At 37.8% G+C, this 20,288-nt stretch overlaps 1 protein-coding gene across 1 annotated transcript; it reads right to left on the reverse strand.

The window, feature by feature from the left end:
• Positions 1–8,892: 8,892 nt before the first annotated feature.
• On the reverse strand, positions 8,893–19,757 carry grsm (granny smith). Its single transcript, XM_068296026.1, is given in 7 exon segments — positions 8,893–9,226; positions 9,303–9,413; positions 15,559–15,735; positions 17,526–17,682; positions 17,744–18,353; positions 18,356–18,776; positions 19,514–19,757. Coding segments are annotated over 7 exon segments (1,686 nt in total). The 5' UTR covers positions 19,592–19,757; the 3' UTR covers positions 8,893–9,094.
• Between the last annotated feature and the right edge of the window lie 531 nt (positions 19,758–20,288).

Below are 20,288 nucleotides of genomic sequence, written 5' to 3' on the forward strand. Positions count from 1 at the left end.
AATCCAGAGCCATCACTTAGACTGCTCGTACACAATGCAAAATTAATTAGCTTACTTCACTTAATCGCTTGCAATTTGACTGCAACTATGCTGGAAGGCAAAATGTCCTTTGTCATTTATGTCGCCCTCATCGTCGTTGACCATCATCCTTCGAATGCCATTTCAACTGCCCTGACATAAAGTAATTTGCATTTCTAGCTAATGCCATTTGCATGCGCATATTCCGATTACAATTTAGTTAAATTTGTCTCCACCGCTCGTCGTCATCTTGGCTGTTCTCCATCCTCTTACCCATAAACCATTTGTCCTTGCTAGAGTTGATATTTTCAACAAGCAAACTATTGACAATGAACTAATTGCTATTGTTGCTGTCTGGGGACATATTTCGACTGCAAATAAACTCGTTTGTCGCTGGATCCCAAAACTGAGGCAAAAGCCAAATCTGCTGCTGCTGCCCAAGGCTGACCAGGATGGCAAGCTTTAACTGGAACTCGTTGCTGTCAACGTTTCGAACTGACACTCAAATGTCTCAAGAGTCTCGCCAGCCTGGCTGAATGCACTAGCACTCCAGCTTTCAGTTTCTTCTTTCTTCTTTCCACACCCTTAATAATACTCCTGCTACTGCTGCTACTACTACTACTACTACTTCTGCTGCTGCTGACATACGCCACACTCTCCAAATCGCAAACAATTACTTTTTGAAGTACTGAAAATGCTTGGTCCCTCGCCTCGACTCTTTATACCACACCTCTCGTACCTGTGCCACATTGATCTAGCATCATTTCAAATGCCAGATAACGAACTATCGATGGAATGCCTCAAGCTTAAACCCAGCTGCCTTCTGTCATGGCATGGACAGTGTGTTACATGATTGCAAATAGTACCATGCTTACAGTATGCAGTAACTAAGAGAAACCATCAATATTAAAGATGGTTTTTAGGGGCATTGAATGACTTTTTAATCAAGTAAGTTTGATGATAACTAAAACTAAACTATTACAATGAAACAAAACTCAATTGATTCTACTTCACTTACCCAAATCTAGCAAGAAATATATAAATCAATATCTTAATTAATATAAAAGTAATTAGAATGCATGCCGAATTAAACCGAATTTTCTTTATCCTGAAGCTAACTAACCCAAAGTACAATAATTCATGGTTACTCCATCACAAATATCCTTTCAAAATATGTATATCCCGATTTTGCTTTTATTATAATAAATTATTTATATATTTATTATTTTGTCAGCCAAGCAACTAGTCTAAATAAACTCATGGAATGTGCTCTTTGTTCATTTGGCAAATAGTCACTGTATTACTATTGGCTATGCCCTTTGATGGCAAACATTCCATAGAACGAGATGAGGAACATCAAAAGCAGTGGCAAACCAGGTCGAATGTAGCAGACAAAACCGTTTTACCAACTATATTTTATAATTAAAATTTCAAATGCTAGTAGAAGAGAAGAATGGACAAGAATCAGGGAAGCAGCAACTGAGCAACAATCATATGTAACAAAACGAATTGGTTTCGCCGAGCCAGCCATAGCAGCAGCTTCTATTAATACTGATGGGTTTCATTTTTGTGGAAGAGAAAGAGAAGGACTACGAAGAATATGGAGGAGTTCGCCAGTTCTGGTGGCTAGTGGTTTCAGTGCACATTGTTGTTGCTATTGCTATTGGTGTGTTGGCGAAAGAGAAATTGTGCTCTGCGGGCACTGCACGGATAATATATCCCTTTTCAATATGCTTGATTCTATTTAATAGCCCGGCACTTACAAAATGGTCGAAAGCCATTAAAAATTGGTAGTTTTAAGCGCAGTTAGCTTGCCATAAAGAGAATTGCAAATGGCAGTGAATTTTTACTACACCGAAAATTTTCCAAACAAAGATATTTATAGCATATTGATGACCTTGTCGATTTGTCAATCAGTTGATAATAAACAGCAAATAAATTTTACAGATATCAAGAGAGAAAACTGTAGTAGTAGGTCGTACAACAGCAATTATTGTAAGTAAAGCAAAGTAGGAAGAAGGCATAGGATAAACAATTCTAAAGGATGTAGCCTCTGTGCTGTGCTGTGCTGTGCTCTGTGTTGCAGGACAAACCAACTTAACTTTCGCAAGTATTTATGAACTTTGTTAACAGGCTAAGAATTACAAACTTGTACGCGCGAGCGGCGCACAAAAACTTCTGAATGAGAAATTGTGTGCAAAAGCGACAATGTCAGGACGTCGAGACCCGGTTCTGCTGGTGAAAATGAATTAAACGACCACGCCCACACATACACTGGCACAAGCACAAACACTCACAGACACAGACACAGAAAGGGAGAGCAACGTTGTGAAAGGTTCACTAATTGCCAACAACTCGCCGGGACAAGTTTACGGCCAAGGTAAGCGCAACCAAACTCTATAGGCCAAAGTTGTACGTGGGCCAAGTTTTTGGACCATGTAACGCCTACTTTACATGTATGTCAGTGTCAGTTTGCATGAGTGTGTGTGTGTGTTTCTATGTCTGTATGACTGTGCCACAATGAGTGTATGTGTCCTATGTATTTTTCAAGTCGTGTCTCAAGTCTGGGGCCTAGCAGAGTTCTTGCTTTTACTTTCTTTTTTTTAGGTTTACCTCACTTAGAACATAACTTTAAGACTCTGTAATTTCAACATTAATTTAAAGTTTTTCTATAATTTATTATTGGTTAGCTACAAACGGAAAGTGCTTACACATCATTTTATAAAGAAAGTTCACTTAAAATGATTTTTGTTTCTGATTGAGGATGGAACAGATTGGGATTAGGGATTGGAGATATTTAAATTATAATGATTTCTGTTTTTACATGACTGATAACTCCATATGTAAAAAAAGTTCAATTTGTAACTTATTTTAATTATATTTCACTTTGGCTCAAAGATGTATTCTTTTTATTTAATCTCGAGTCCTTCCAATATCAATCAGCTTACTTTCGCATCTCGTGAACCAAAAAGAACTACGCGGGGACAGGGATCCTTTTACCTACAGGATGTTTTTATGAAAACGCCATAAAACTACATCAGCGTAATTAATAAAGTTGCCATCATTTTGTATTTCAAATTATTTCACTTTATGGTGTAATAAATTTTTCTTGACATATGCCACAGAATTTTTAATATGTTTTCAACTCGTTGCTTTTTTTCTGTCATCGTTATAGCTTGTTAATTTCAAATGAGTGTTAAGTGCGCATTTTGGCAAGCTTTTTATGACTTTAAAAGACTTTTTAAGTACTTAAAGCCCGATTTTATAATAAATAAACTAAAAGCTAGCAGAGAAAGCAAATTACCTTAATCGAACATTATTTAACTTTAGCACATAGTCAGACGATCTATATTTAGACAATCAGCGAAGTTGGCAATACATTGATCACAAACTCATTAACCACCAGGCCTTAAAAACTGATGAAAGCTTCACAAACTTTGGAAATCTCGAAGATTAACATAATTTCAATTTGATAAATATTGAATGATTGTAAGTTTTACACAATTTTATGCCACCAAAGGATAATCAAAGTCCTCAATCTAATTACGAAAAGGGAAAAGAATTGCCCATATCTATTATAATTACAACTAAGATATTAGCTGAGAAGATTTTAATTATAGGCAATTTTTAGGTTTATTATCCTTTCTGGAGTAAGTCACTGTGAAATTTAGGTAGGCCTTTGTCTATATGGTCTTGCCTCAAAGTTGGCCTCAAGCTCAGTTCAACTGGTCAGTGGGATTTTGGATGACAATGCCAACCAGGAAAAACAGTATCCTTCCGAGAGGAAATAGCTCCATATTCAGATAGTAAAGGAGATACTCAAGCATTTTTAAATAGTAAAAGACAAAAATTGCAGCGTGTTTTCTTACACGAGTTAAAACTTATCTTTGATATTTATTTCTATACAAACGTTAAATATGATTGATTGGAGTAAATTCCCTCTTTTTCTGTATGATTTCATTCTAATTTTTATTTTAAACTCCAAAGCCAGTGTTCAAATACTTTAGAGTGTAGCGGCAATAACTTGAATAAAATCTTAGCAAGGACTGATGGATAAGTTGATGGCGTTGGCTTCAAGCAGCGCACTTGAGTGCAGCTTATTTTCTTAGGCTTGCATAATTTACGAGCATTTTCATTGATGATGTCGAGTTGTAGTAGTTCAAGTATATGGAGACAGGTGAGAGAAAGCGAGGGAAAGAGAAAGGGAGGGAGAGTTGGGCTGAAGGATTCCACGGAGACACGCACTCAGCACTCACGCAGACAGAGTGGCAGACACACGTATACGAGTAGTTGGTAAGGGAGTGAAGCGGATTTAGTCACTTAAATTAGCCTTAAGTTAGTAGCAACGAGTGTTTTGCTTAGTTACTTTGTGTACCTACTAGCCGAGCGTCTTCTGTTCCTGTTCCTGTTCCTGTTGTGACTATCAACTGCAGGAGGACTCTTTGCGAGGTTCATGAGCTATGCTGTGCATAAGCTGCTGCTCATGCATATCCAAGTGGCATATATATTTTTGCTTCTTTTTGTTGGTTCTTTCTTTTTATGTTTTTCTATTTCTTTTTTCGTTTTTCAACTCGACATGTCCAAGTTTGTGAAAAGTTTTCGCCTTATACCATCCCATCCAGTGCACGACCATCCATTGATTATAAGCTTTTTATTAGCCACCCGAAAGCAATTTGAATATGTTTTTGTCAATCCTTTCGCTTGTTCCTTTTTTTCTTTTTGGCTATGCATCGTAAATTGAGACGTAACATAAGTTGATGCTATTATCAAGTCAGCTAAGCGAACAAAAAACTTCAAACTTCAAGAATAATAATGCATTTTATTTTGTCTTCGGGCTCTTCTGTGGCTTGTTAGCTATTATTTTTCTTTAAAAATGAGCAATTTAATAAGCAATAAGATTGCCAAAGGGCCTTCCTTGTAACTCACTCAGCGGGTTGGCTACATCCAGCTGCACTTTTCGCATTTTCAATGTCCTTTGATACATGGAATTTTACGACACGACAACGAGAAACAAACGCAACATGGGTTAATGTAAAGGACACTCAATATGTGCTGTTCTTATAAAGAAAATGTTGCACTCCCACGAGTCCTAAGATTTTCCCATTCAATCTGAATGCATTTCACATCATCTGATTATAATTCACATAGGACTTTTGTACTTTTCCTTAAAGTTCAAGCTTTAAATATACAGACTCTTCGAAAGCGCAATATTAAAGGCTCAATCTTGCAATCTTGTCAAACTTTTGAATAGTTTTTGGTGTATCCTTTTATAGTCCTTAACAGCAATCTTCTTGTTTCTGAGGTGTTTGGTTTTCCTTCAAATAGTAAAGAAAAAAGTGTACTCAAAGTGCATTGGCAATTTTGATCAAATTATAAAGTTTTCATATATGAGCATTTTCAAATATATTTAACCACACTGACTGTAAGATGGAATTCAAGCTGCGTTTTGCAGAGATTCCACCACACATACATACATACATATAAACACACACATACGCACACGTACGCCCCCTGTCTAAATGCAAAAATGTCTCGATTATGGTCCCAGCGGGTGTTTTTCTCCACCAGCGGCAAAGTTTTATTATCAGTAGCAACAACAATAGCAGCAACAACAACACGAACAGCGGCTCATAAAATATGTTTGCCATCACACACACACACACACAAACACACAAACAAAACAGGAACGCAAAGAAAGAGCAAGAAGAAGAGGGACTTTGTATCTGCTGTTGCCTTATTCTTCATTTAACAGAACGCCCCACGGGAGGTGTGGCCACCCATGATGCCTTTTGTTTTATTTTCGCTTCTTGGTTTCAAACCTCAACTAAACAGGACCTGTCCCTTTTTTATACCCTTTCCTTGGGCATAACTGCTACTCATGTACATATATCTATACTTCCTCTACATCGTTAAGTTCCTTCAATGTCTTTTTAAAGTAATTATAATGCATTTTTTAAGGGTCGTTAAAATATTTTTCTGAAGTAAACGGTTTTAGATTTCGTTTACAAGATATCCCTTTACAAATACCACACATGACTAATGAAATACAAAACTATTATTATAATAGTTTGATTGAATATTTCTAACTTCCCCGGTAGATATATTTGAATGTGTTCCCCAATCCATCTGGACTATAATGGTTATCAAATCAAGAGTATAAGTGCTTCGTTGATAAAGTGCATTTTTTCTGTTTTGCTATGGATTTTTTTTCATAATTTCGCTTGCTTTTTGGGCCTATTATGTTTTGCTTTTACACTCATTTAAACCATTTTATAGTAATTTTGCTTATAGCTAATTTTAAGCTATTGGCCTGTGGCCTGCATTCACCCAGTCTCAGACTCCCAGACTCAGTCCATTGTCCAACCTCTTACCTTGCCCTTCCGGACGTCTCTGGCCTGCAGCAATTGTTTTGCGGTTTTGAGACAAAAGAAGGTCTAAAACCTATGGCTAATGCTGAAGCTTTCTACCAGTTTGGTTCTTCTATTTCGGTTTTTTGTTCTTTGTTTCTTTTCCTTTTTATGACAGCTATTGCTCCGTTGAGAGTGCGCCTTAAGTTATGCTATGGTTTTTTTCCGCCGCAGCTACATAATTCAGTTAATTTATTATTTATTAAACTTTTGGCATCCATTAGCTGACAAAAACTTTCACTTTATAAATTGACAATTTTGTTGTTGTTTTCATTTTGTTTCGTTCTGTTTCTCTTTCTTGACTTCTGTTGTTGTTTCGTGTTTCTCTTTTTTTTGTGTTGCGTTAAAATTATTATCTATTTTTCATATTCCCAACTGGTTGGCGGCGGTCAGGGAAGGGGAACTGAATGGGGAAGGCTAGCGGTTAGTTGAATAGGGAAATCTTTGGATTTTTTTGCATAATTTAAGAATTTGCACACAAAAAAAAGCAACAAAAAATCAACTACTAAGCCAGATCTCTGTCACTTGAGGTGCGAAAAAGAATTATGTATCTGGGCGGGATTTGTTCGAAACTTGTGAAGCTTAAATGCTGTGCTGGGGGTTAGCTACCCAACACCAACAAGGATGCGGATGTCCAGGAAAACAATGAGAATGCCCACAAAAGCTGCTTGCCGTCTCGACTCTCGACGCATGGCATAGCAACAAATTCTAATATTGCTCTTGTTGCTGTTCCTTCTCCCAGAGTCCGTCCCTCTACGTCTCTCTCCCTCTCTATGCTTTTGTCTTTATTTTTGTTTTAGGATTCTTTTTTTTTTCATTGTAGTTGTTTTTGTTTTCGCCTACTGTTACTCTTTACCCTGGACACGCAATGTGGCCAAACGACCAGGCCAGTTGACTTCAAATTGAGTTGTGTGCAAGACTAAAGCTATACAACTTGGACCGCTGGGGCTAAGCGCCAATGCGACAAAAGTCAAAGGTTGCTGCCATCCCAGGCGCAGTGTGAAGATATTTATGGCCCACTGGCCACTTGACTTAAGAGCTCTGTTTCTGTTAAGCCATTTAGGCTTAAAACTTCCATGCGACTGAGGTCAATTCCTCTCGACTGATTGATGTGCAAGCGAATCAATTTGAATGCAACAATAGCAACAAAGGAAATTCTAAAATTTAATGCACTTTAGAATTGCAAACGAATAAACATTGATTCCTGACTATGTAAATTGCAACTGATAAAATAATATTATAAGCAAATATCTTTTCCAAAGTATAAAGCACTTAATCCTTTCTCTCTTGGCTTCTCATTTATCTAATAAAAAAGAATTCCATAAAAGGTTTAAAAACAAAACCACACTGCCTAGACTGTTTAGGCATTGGGTATATTCTTCTCATTTCTATCTGTTTTTTGTAAAAAATCTTATGTAAATTAACGAAAATCTCCTGTTATCAACTCAATATTATTAGCAACCTTCTGGGAACTCTGTTATAGAGTTGAATGTTTTTAAGTAAACAGTTTTATTATTATCGGGTAACTAACAATAAACAAATGTCCATTTTACATAACCTGACCAACTAACACCCTTTGAAAATTCCTAACTAGGGTAACATCTACCGTCTGCAGCAATTGCTTAGATATTTAATAGAAATGCAATTGTTGGCTTAAGCAATGCAGACACAAGCCACTCACACAGCATGCCTTTATAGTGCATCTAATGCAATTGGACAATTACTTGCGCTACATTTCGAGGTTTAACAAATCACCTGCTCACTCTTATAGTCTCACCTGACGCTGTTGTTTACAGCGCTTACAAATGAAAATAAACGCATTTCAAGCTAATTAAACAATAAAAGCGCAAGAGTGCGCAGCCCCAAAAGCAAACAAGAAAAAAAAAAAGTGAAAATAAATAAAAAAGGTAACGCAAATTGAAAGAAGAAAACGAGGGTGCAAAAGAAAAAAAAACGAAAGGAAGAAGAATAAAAGAGAAATGGCAAAAGTGTGAGAGGGAAATGAAAGTGCACAAGTAGGTGCCATGGTATTAGCAAAAAGGGTGTGGGCCTTGCCACGCCTCACACTCTGCCACTGACAGCTGACAAACGCCCGAGTGCCGACATCGCACACACACACACACACACACACACACACAGACACTCACACGCCCACAAAAGTAGGCAACAAAGACGGCAACGTTGACGACGCGGCACAATGATGTTGCAATTTAATTTGTATTGTCGGTGAGTATTGTTGTTGGCAACACAATTGCACTGCTACTGCTGCTGCTGCTGATGATGATAATGATGATGATGATGATGATGAATCCACTTAATTGTGAGAAGTCAGCAACAGGAGAGTCCTTTAATTTAACAGCCATGGGATGAGTGAATAAAGTCCCATGCATGTGTGTTAGTCGTATGTATACCTCCTGGCCCACTCCTTTGTTCGTGTTTCCTTCACTTCAATAGTCGTAAAACAGAATTTTGAATTAATTTGCTCAAGCAATTTATTGATATAACAAAGGCTCATCATTAAAGCCTTTTCACTTGTCTTATTGATTCAATCTTTCTCTTCTTTTTTTAGTGCCTGTCGGCTAATAAAATTGACATTTATGTACGTGTATATTGAACGTTGATTGAAATGCGCAAATAGAATATGGCTAGACTTGAAATTGGATGATTTCTTAATCGCGGCAAAGACGCTTCGATGGCGGCTCCTCCAAAGTGGGGGCAATCGATTGGAGAAGCGTTGAGTTTGTATGATTGCCAAATAGTGTTAGCAACAAGGCCACACCATAACCAGTGGCACGTTCACCCTATAAAGAACAAGTAAAAATTATATATTTATATAAAAAACAAATCCTAATTGAAACAGCATTAGCAATTACTTACACAATGCACAGGTGTAGCCATGTCGACATGAATCCAAACGCCAGGATAATCGAATCCCAAATGAGCAGCCACAAAGAGACCAGCGCATGATGATTGTGCATTTTGGCGATCCTAAAAATTAAAAATTCATTAATAAACGATTCATAAAGTACATCTATTGTGTCTAAAATATTTAAAGGCAAATATTGAAAGATGATCTTAGGATATCATATACGACATAAACATAAACGACATATAGTTTTGCATACGTCGTAGTTACAGATCATTTGCTGTTTGCTAAATGGCAATATCGAACCATTTTTTTTGCGTTCTTTAAAGGTTTCCAATAAAGGACCTTATAAAATTTTCAAACATTCCATTTAACTATGTTAAAACATAATTCATACTTTAAAAACAGAACGCGTACATTTGTATTTACAAAAATATGTATGTAAACCAATCGTATGTACAACAATCAACATTTTGGCAACGATTTATTAAAAAATATCCCGCTGAGTATGGCAACAAACGTCGAGGGGGGCGTTTGGCATACAAAGCAAACAATTTAAGTTATTTCAAAACTCTTTGATATATTTAACTAATTCATTTACATTATTTTATGGTTCATAGAAATGTAATTATGATATAAGAACAACTACAATAGGTTAACGTATAATAAACGGAGACATTTTAGTTGATAAATTTATAAGTTTTAAATCTGCCTTAAAATTGCAACTTAAATCATGATTTCATTTTCGATATATGTATTTGTAGACGTCTGGGCAAAAGATTGCTGACTTGGTGTGTTAATGCTTAAATTATATGAGGCAGTGGCAGTTGCATATAGCGGAAGCAGTCACTCTACTAACTTGAGCGGAAATTGCAGCGCTTAAATGCCAAACATAAAGTACACTTTACACAGCACCAGAGAAAGGCAAGAACCACACATATTGTACACATACCATGCGTGTTACGCCTGCTGACAGTTGGCCAAAAAAGGAGGTGATTGTCAAGCTCCACCACATGCCCCATCAGCATGGATAGTAGCACTAGCAACAGCAGCAACAGACTATAGCAGACAGCAAGCTGTCCAAATTGCATGACAACGCGCGTTGCCCCGTCGCTTTGGTTCTCAAGATGAAAATCGCACACACACACACACACACACACACCATCATGTGTTATACAAAGGGTGCAAACATCGTCCGTCGTTGAAGCGGAAGTCAAATGTCCATTGACGAAACTAGTTGGCAACGTGGTAGTTGTTGTTTTTCTAAGACTTTCTTTACCCAGTTGTTGCTTCTATAGACCGTCTCTGGCTCTGCATTTGGCGGCTCTTCCAACTAATAACAAGTGATCCTTTTGTAGGGAACCTTACGGCTGTCGCCGCTGCCATTGCCAATCCCCCAAAATCAGTTTGGTTGGCAAAAGTTTAAGGCACTATGTGTCGAGAGTATAATATGTTTCTATGTTATTCAATCAGTCTATGAGGGGATGTGGTTATATACATAAACACATACATACATAGTAGAACTCTCGCAAAGTTCTGCATTCTGTTTTTGAACTAAAATCTTGGACAAAAACTCAAGTAAAATTATCTTATATGTGAGAATATTAACTATTTTCAGTTTTAGAAGTTATTGAGTAACAAATTTTTCCATAGAAGGCAAACAATACGCGTTATATTGTAAAAGTGCTAATACTAAATAAAGTCAAATGAATCATATAGACAAAAGTTATTTATATTATCTATTTTAAGAAAACAAACAATTTATCTCTAACAAATTCTGTTCTTTTACAAATTTAATTTATATCTTTAAAAATTACATTTTCAGCTTTAAAAAAGAACGAATTTCAAATCATTGCTCATTGGATGTGATAAGGATAGGGACACATAAGCAACCCATAAACAGCCCACACACAAACACACTCACACACACCTACGTATACACATACATATATAGTGAGGGAGACCTATTTTCAGTGACCCCAACCGATTTCTCATTCATGCCGGGGCCAGTGCGTGCTTTCATCAATAATGGCAAACATTTGTCAACATAATGTCATTAACATTGATTGCATTAGCCGAGGCATTGATTTTGTCTCTCAGCCTTTTGTAAATAACCAAGCCAGTTGTATGGTATGGTAACCTCTATCCCTTCATCCACACATCCATCGAAGCAACCCAACGCGCCAGCATTTCTCAAACCACTCTGCACGCAACAACTAATTGCGGTTTAGAACGTGACCAAAACCCAATCCCAACTCTATGCCCATGCCCATGCCCGTGCCAATTCCTCTCCTCTCCTCATATCCACGCAAATTGTCACATGTGTGACAATACAAGTGTCAGATAGATCAAGAGGATGGAACGGATGAACTTTTGATGCAACAGCATTCCTGACAGCAACTCATGCGGTTCATTTACGATTAACAAGAATTTAAATTAGCGACCAACAATGATTCCCACCGGCCGGTTGACGGTTTCAATTGAAACAACAGCGGAAAAAAAACGTAGAAAAAAAGAAATGATAGGTGTAACATTTCCTGTGGACACTATGACGACACCTCTCTTGCCCATCAGTGGCCATCTACATCAATATTGAATGCCTTTGACTGGTTTCAATATCAATTACACTTTCGTTCACCAGCGAGTTTCCTCTTCTTTTTAGCACTCTAGATAGTGGTGAGAGCGTCAACGGTTTTTATTCAATTTTACCAGTGAAGTCGGCGTCTTTTCAAGGAAATAATCATCTAAATTGGCCGCATCGACTTTAGGTTACCCTTTGGCAAGCAAATTCCTTTATTTATAGGTCCAACGAACATTAGAAATGATAAATATTTATTGAATTTCTAATATATTTTTAGACAAATGTCAGGTTTATATACTTGATATTGTTGAGGAATTGTATAAAACAATGAACATAATCAGATGATTAAGAAAACTTTTCAGCTTAAACTTAATATTATTTGATGTTAGCTTTTTCACAAAACGTCTCGTATATTTTGCAAAAACTTTGCAGACGAAATCTTAAACTGCAATATCAATTTAAATATTTTCTCTGTTCATTATATTATTTTATTCCGACTTGTTTCGTATACCCCCTAATCCAATGTTTATAGGGTAAGAAAACTTTCTTTTAAAAAGCAATATTACCAATACAAAGATACGTTTTTTCCTTTATATATACAATACATATATACCTCTATATATATATATACATATATATAAAAGTCGACGACAGCAAGCTGCTTAAGGTCGGTCTGCTAAGACGTGCAAAAGTTGCACGGAAACCGACTCACAACAAGCGGAAAGATTTGTGTTAACAACGATGTCTGGCGGCTGCCGACCCATTCTAACCCACCGCCCCGATAAGTAGGCAACGGAAGTCGCGGCTATTGAGCGAATTACGTGACCTCTGCCCGAGAATCTCAAATGAGAGTGAAAGTTTAAAGTTGACATTGAGAAATATGTATATAAATCTATATAGACTGCTAAACTGGACATTGGTTTAATCCGAAATGCAAAAACAACTACAACATCAAATATAATAATATCATTTTAGGCGCCTTTAGGTCGTGCCATAAAAATCCAAACTTTGCTGCATAAAAAGTTCAATTTAATTCATTTGGCAAAACGAAAAAAAAAACAATTGAATGTAAAATGTTGGCGCTTAATAAAAATTTACCAACTTTCATGGGGAGCAAAAAACAATGGAAAGGCAAACAACAACCAAAACCAAAAAAAAGAGAGAAAAACAATTACGCATATGCCCCGGCGATTGCAACACGTTGTTGTTACCGCCGCCGCCGTCGGTGCCACCGCCTTTTCGTGGAGTCGGATTTATCTAAAATTCATGTTTCCCTTCCCACCTACCTACCGCACACATTTTACGATTTAACATAAAAATCAATTACCAACAATGGTAAAATTTCACAGTCATAAAATTTGAGTAACTTTTGTAACTTAGTCTCGGTGGAGTAGCACGCACAAAATACTTACTTAGGCTGGAGAGAGTGCGCCAAAATTGAGAAACAATTGGAAGAAATGTGTTTAAACAATTTTATTGTTTTGCTTCTTATGTTTTACTTATGTATGTATGTATATACTGAGTTAACCTACTCCTGCGAGCGCACATCGATGCTAAACAGAAGCCAAAACATTTGATTTAAGAAGCGAAATAAGTTAGCTGGTGGCGGTCATGGAACCGTGCCTTCAACGTTCATGTCTAGGCCAAAATTTCGGTCATAAAGTTTAAGAAATGTTTCGTTTCGTTCGTTTTTGTTTTTGTCTTTATCGTTTTCATGTTGTGCTCACTGAAGCGGAAGATGAAAATTCAAACAGTGTTTAATAAAAGGAAAACACAAAACAACAAAACACAAATAAAATCTATAAAGTCATTCAATTCTTTAGAAACTAAACCGAAATAGAAAACCGAAAAGAGAGCTTCATAAAATTAATCGAAAGCAATGACAAGGATATTGATTGACCACATTCATTTTGGTCATCTCGATTAAATTTTTAAAATACATTTAAATATTAAAATTTGCAAAATAACTTAAAGTCAATCGATTAAAGATTAATTAAAAAGTAATAATATTCACCTAAAGACACGTACGATCTCGAAATCAGAACTTGTATAGATGCTATTTAGTGTTCCATCTTTTATATTTATAGTCCTCCCACTAATCATTTGAACAATCAAACATACATAAATCAAAATTGAAGCTAAAATGAATTGCATGCAGTTTAAAACCGAGTTAATCATCTCCCCCAGGGATTCCACCAAAAGCTAGCCAAAATGAGCTGCGGCCCAAACAGAACAAAACAACATAACACAAAAAAAGGATAAAGTGGGCCACCAAAGTTAAGCGACCACTAACAACACTCATAATCCGTCCATTTAGTGGGAACTACCAGCAGAAAAAAAAAAGAAACAAAATCACTCATGTAATTTAAACGCAACACATGGGAATTCCACCTGGAAAGCAACAGCAACAACTAGTAAAAACTGTGTAAAGCTTCCATTTTTTCATTTTAGTCAAAAGCTGGCCGAAAATTTCACCTTTTTCGCATTTAACGTTGAATGCATTTGGAATTTAAAACACTTTATCAGAGGGCACAGGATTGACAAAGTGCGCGGCGCTGTCACATCAACTGCAGTCACTGTGGGAGTGGGTTTTGGGGTAGCTCAGGACTGGCAGCAGGACCAGCAGCAGGAGCAGCAGCAATGGTGTGATATTTTGACTTGTTTTCATTTTTTTGTTGGTTTTGGTGTGCTTTCTGTTTTTGGCTGAGACCAGAAACGACGAAAAATCAAACAGCCAACAGGCGAAAGCGGAATGAAAGCAGAAGGAGGGTGTATGTTTGTGCGTATGTGTATGTTTGTGGCAGGTAGCCAAAATTGCCATGCCACTTGACCTCACTGCTACCTCTACGCACCATTCTGCCCATTCGCCCACGGCGTGACAATGATGAATGACCATTGATCCGAAGCGTTTTAGACGTTCTACAATGAAGGTAACTCGATTTGGTTCTCAACTGTGGTGTGGCTTGAGGGACAATTGGCCGGGGAGTTTGGGCACCAACAAGAACAACAACAACGGGGTTGCGCCTGCTCCAAGCGTTAGTTCACCATTTTGTAATGGCTGCAAAAGTGGCTGGCTAGCATAGATTGAACACCAAAGTTTTTCATTCTCTGTCGGTTTATTCTTTTTTCTTTTTTAGATACATGCATGCGAGTGGCCTAGAGAGTGGGGGGGGGGGCATGTTCTTACATGGATGTGGCATAAATCACAGTAATACTAATCAATCTTTAAACCAAACATGACGTTCATCATTTTTCGCCACGTTGCGGTCGATTGCGAAAAATCAGAAGCGATGGAGCACATGAAACCGCTCACAGAGAGAGAGAAAAAGAGAGAAAATAAAAAAATGCGGTTGACTGCCATCGATAAAGTTAATTAAAAAATGGAAGTGTGTAAAATATTAGCAGCAAACGCTTGACTAGCTAAAACCAATACATATAAATCATACATACGTATATAAAAAATGTATAATTTCTGGCATTAATTAAGTCCCATCAACTCTTAATTAATTGGAATTTAAACTAAACTCTTACACAACATTTTTTAACATAAAGGGTCTGAGTTTACTAACTTTTGGATAAATACTTTCTTTTTGAGGGAGCCATAAAGTTCATCGTACTAATTCATTTTCTTGCGTTCTTTAATTTTGTGATGATTGGCATTTTAGTCTTGAAAATTCTTAACTTACCGCCACAGAGTTTTTCATATCAGCAATGGCCGATGCAAATTCAGAGAACTGCAATTCGGGGCAGTAAATAATGGGGGCCAATAAATCGCCGGATTTACGTCCAGCCTGCAATGACTTTGACTCCCATGTCTCCGAGTTTGTCAATACGGCTCCATGATATTTGCCAGTTGCTATACCCTGCAAATATATAAAGAAAATTAATATAAAAATTGTAGTGAATACCAAACTAACATATCAGACGTAATCTAATATATCAACTAAACTCTATATATCATTTTAAGCTCTAGTAGCTTTTAATATAATATAGCTTTTAACAATATAAACTCAACAATTTAAAGATTAAACTTGCGTATATAATTATAACTATGAACTAATATGTAGGAGTTTAGTAGGAACTCATATTTATCGAATTTCAGTGTCTTAAAATAATTTGAAAGCTAATTCTAATAAATATTTAACCTAAACTAAGAGTCCAGTAAACACAATTAGTATTCAAAAAACATTCGAGAATTAGACTGGCAGCCATGTAAGATAAAAAAAAAAATTAATTCTATGGCATTTAAAATGTTGATGCTGGGCCATCTGGATGGGGGTTTTGATAGGAAAAAAACAAGCAACAATCAACAAAATGCCAGCAATAAAACTGTACACCAACTAACAATGTTAAGTTTGCTGTATAGGAGAATCGGGGGGAAAAAAGGGAGAGGAAATGCAAGGAAAAACGAAAATTTTCAAGCTTCCGACGCGGCCAGCAATAAAAAGGTGCAAGGTTATTTAGCACAAGCAACACCCAAACAACAAGAGGAGAGTACAGAACCAGGACCAGGACAAGGACCACAGTAGGGCCAGGACCAACATCGAGCCAAGGACTCCATGGCACGTGTTAAACTGCAGTCGGACAAATGAAGGCACACACACACAAATACACACACACAGACATACTCAATTGAAAACAACAACAAAAGGTGTAACGAACAGCAGCAACATAAAATGTAAAAGCGAAAAAGTGTTGTGCTGTTGCTGTTGTTGGCAGTGGCAGTTGCGCCAATGTTGGCAATTAATATTATTGCATGCTGTCTACGTATATATATTCGTACTTGTGCTTCTGTGTTTGTGTGTGTGTATTTGTAATGAAATTAAGCACAACAAGCGCCAAAAAACGAATTCTAAACAAAATTGAAAAAAACTGTACAAAAAGTGTTGCCCACTTCTAGGCTTGGTCCACTTAAAGGCAACCCCAAGCAATTGGAAAAAACTAACAAAAAGATGAATTTGAATTGAAGCCACCGCTTTTTTACCATCATTGTCTTGCCCCCAACTTCTTGTTTCACTGCCAGCTACCAGGCTACTGGCCATAACCAGTTTCGATTTATTTCCCATCGAACCACAAATAACGTAAATTGGCATCATATTTTAAGCAAATTGCAGCCAAGATTTATGGTAATTGTGCGCCATCGCAACGCGTTCGTTCACTGTTGCTCTCTCTCGGTTTTTTGGTGCAACCAAAAGGACTCACTCTTTTCTCCCTCAGCCTTGTGCACTTGCTGCCCACAAAAGCCTTTGTTGTTCTACTTGTTTAACGAAAAGGTTTCACGAAGGAACCAGAATTTGCAATTTATTTTTCCAATTAACCTCGTGACTTTTGGGGTAAAAAGTACTTGGCATAAATTTCTTTGGCTTAAAAAAAAACATAAGGAAGCGTAAGACATTGCAAACCACTCAGAATAAAGGAATTATTAGATATGAAAAGGAATATGGGAAGCTATTTTTAGAGAATAAAAGTAAACTCGGAAATGCAAACATTACTAATTAATGGGTAAAAGCATTTGCATGCGGGATAGAAAGTTAAATCATCCAAATTGCTTATAAATGTAAAGAGAAAACTACAATGAACCAATGCATATCAATAGGTTCGCACATATTTTCGAAATAAATACTCGAGACCCCCAAATCATTTTTAATCTCACCTGAGCACCAGTCAATGTGGCCATATCAAGAATAATGTTAGCCTTAAGATCCTTGTTGGCATAACAAACACCATCCGCTAGGACCAAACGACCTTCTGCATCGGTATTGTTAATTTCCACAGTCCGACCCGAATACAAGGTGTGAATATCATCGGGGCTAAAGAAATGGATATTATTAATTAAGAGAATCTACGATATATAATTGTAACAATGTTTACCGCGTCGCATTTGGCCCAACAGAGTTTTCGGCCAAACAGAAAATGGCATGAAGATTATCTTTGAAGCCGCATTTGACTGCCGCATAGAAGGCACCCAAAATGGCAGCCGCACCACCACAATCCCGTTTCATTCCAGGCATGGCAGTTTTGCCCTTGATGCTTAAACCACCAGTGTCATAGACAATGCCTTTTCCGACCAGGGCAATTGTTTCCTGGGCTCCCTTGGGCTCGTGGGAGAGGACCACCAGGGCTGGAGGCACAGTGGCCGCCTTGCCAACTCCATAGATGCCGCCAAAGCCGCGCTCTTGCAATTCCTCGCCGCGTATTATCTGAGGCTGCAGTGACAACTCCTTGGCTAGTTCTTCAATGTTCTGAATAAAGTGGTCCACATTCATTTCGTTGCAAGGCATATCCACAATACGAGCCGTTAGACGAATACCACGAGTCGTCTCATTCAGACACTTTAATTCATCATCGGTAAGTGGATCAGTCTCAATGCATCCATCCTTGTCAATTACAATGAACTCGACATTAACAACATTTCGGGCATTTTGCTCGGCGTTATCCACAGAATCTCCAGCTTCTGGGGAAGCAGCCTTTGGAATTGCTGGCCATTACCTCCTGTTTTGCGGGAGTACAGAGGAAAAGCTCGTACCACAGCACAGGCACTTGCGAACAGATTCTCTCGCTCACAAACCAGTACCACACTTTCCTCGGACACATTGAGAACATGGTTCTTTACCAGACGAGTGATGGCATGGGCACGCGATGATGTATTATGACGGGATGCCTTTAACGGCAAAGCTGCCATTGTAGCCACATCCAGATAGAGTGATACCTTGTCTGTCGGTGCCGGATGTAGGCAAGCCAAGGCACTACGAAAAGTCTCCTCGGTAACCCGTGGCTGCAATTTACTTGCCAACTGATCAAATTTCAGTAAATTCAAATGACGCAGCTGTCCAATAATCAGTACGGGATGAACCTGCGGATCACTGCCGCTAAGCGATGCATTAAATCTAATGTCCGTTGCCATCTGTAAGGCAAGAGTTCAAAACAGAAAGTGGGTGAGCATATGTACTAGCGGAGAAAAACAGGCTTATCGAACGCATTTAAAATCTTATCAAAATAAAAGTTTCAAGATTCTTATCAAGCAATTGGGTTCGTAGTACATACAACCCACTAATACAGCACATGACAAAGATTCAAGCTAATCTCAGAAACGCAATACAAAATGTAGGCCTAACCTAATTGTTTTATAAAACTAATAAACATTAATTTATCATTATACAGAAGGAAACGGGGGAAAGGGGATGATGGGTAATCTACAAAAACTTTATACTCCGTGTATTATGGTAGCTAAAAATCAACAATTTTGAAATTACTATAATAATTCCTCTCGCTGATAAGCGATTTTTGATAAATATTGCCGGCACCGGCATCGCGACGTCATTATTAGACGCCGCAACGTTTTGTGACCTTGAAGGCCAGGAACAACAAGTGGGTCGTTGAACGCTTTGCGGGGGTGAGTAAATTGCAACTGGCTCTTGCGACAGATTAGATAGCGCTGATGACTTTCTTCTTTTGTACATATTGTATTTACATATACTTATTGTATATCTTGCAAAATTTTCTTTATTCTGGGTTATTTTTAGAATTTTTGCAAGCAAAAAAAACCAAAACCAACGGGGACTTTTTATTGTTGCCTCGTTTGGTCGTCGAGTAGCTACAATGCTGGATTTTTTAGAACCCCTCTGTCTTGGGGGCGCTCACCTTGCTTAAATGTCGACTTGTACTAAAGGTCCGTGTAACTAAACAGCTTAATGCCCGAACCGTATCCAGCAGACGCATTAATAATTAACAATTAGCAGCTATTTGAATGCTCCAATATCTTCAAAACAAATTAGGTACCGTGCAAAAAGTTAAACGCCTCCTTTTAGATTTACAATACACGAAAAATTCAACAAAATAAATTTAGTAAATATTATAAATATGAAATATTTTCGCCCCAAAATCTTGAAATTCGCCTTAAATTTTTGCCGCGGTTCTCGGCTGGAGTCAGTGCTAAGGGCGATTATGGTGTTGGTGTTGAATAATTCCGTTTTCTTCAAAAACGCGTGAGTAAAACGCGCGCGATTCAAAACGCGTGAGTAAACCGCTCGAACATGTTCGACTCTATTGTCGGAGTCTGACTCCTTTGCTCGATTGCAACCACGGCGAAGTCAAAATATTGCGGCGAGGTAAAAATATTGCGGCGAGGTCAAAATATTGCGGCGATGTCAAAATATTGCGGCGAAGTCAAAAGGTTACGGCGAGGTGTCGAGAAAATTTTATTTTGCTCTCTTTGTTCTCTTTGTTCCATGCTTCTTGTTCTCTTTTCTTCGATGTTCGACTCTATGGTCGGAGTCTGACTCTTTTGCTCGACAGCGTGGTTGGGTCTGACTCCTTTGCTCGACAGCGTGGTTGGGTCTGACTCCTTTGCTCGACAGCGTGGTTGGGTCTGACTCCTTTGCTCGACAGCGTGGTCGGAGTCTGACTCCTTTGCTCG

This window comes from Drosophila tropicalis, unplaced genomic scaffold, assembly GCF_018151085.1.
Source record: "Drosophila tropicalis isolate 14030-0801.00 unplaced genomic scaffold, ASM1815108v1 contig_859, whole genome shotgun sequence".
NCBI classification, from domain to species: Eukaryota; Metazoa; Arthropoda; class Insecta; order Diptera; family Drosophilidae; genus Drosophila; species Drosophila tropicalis.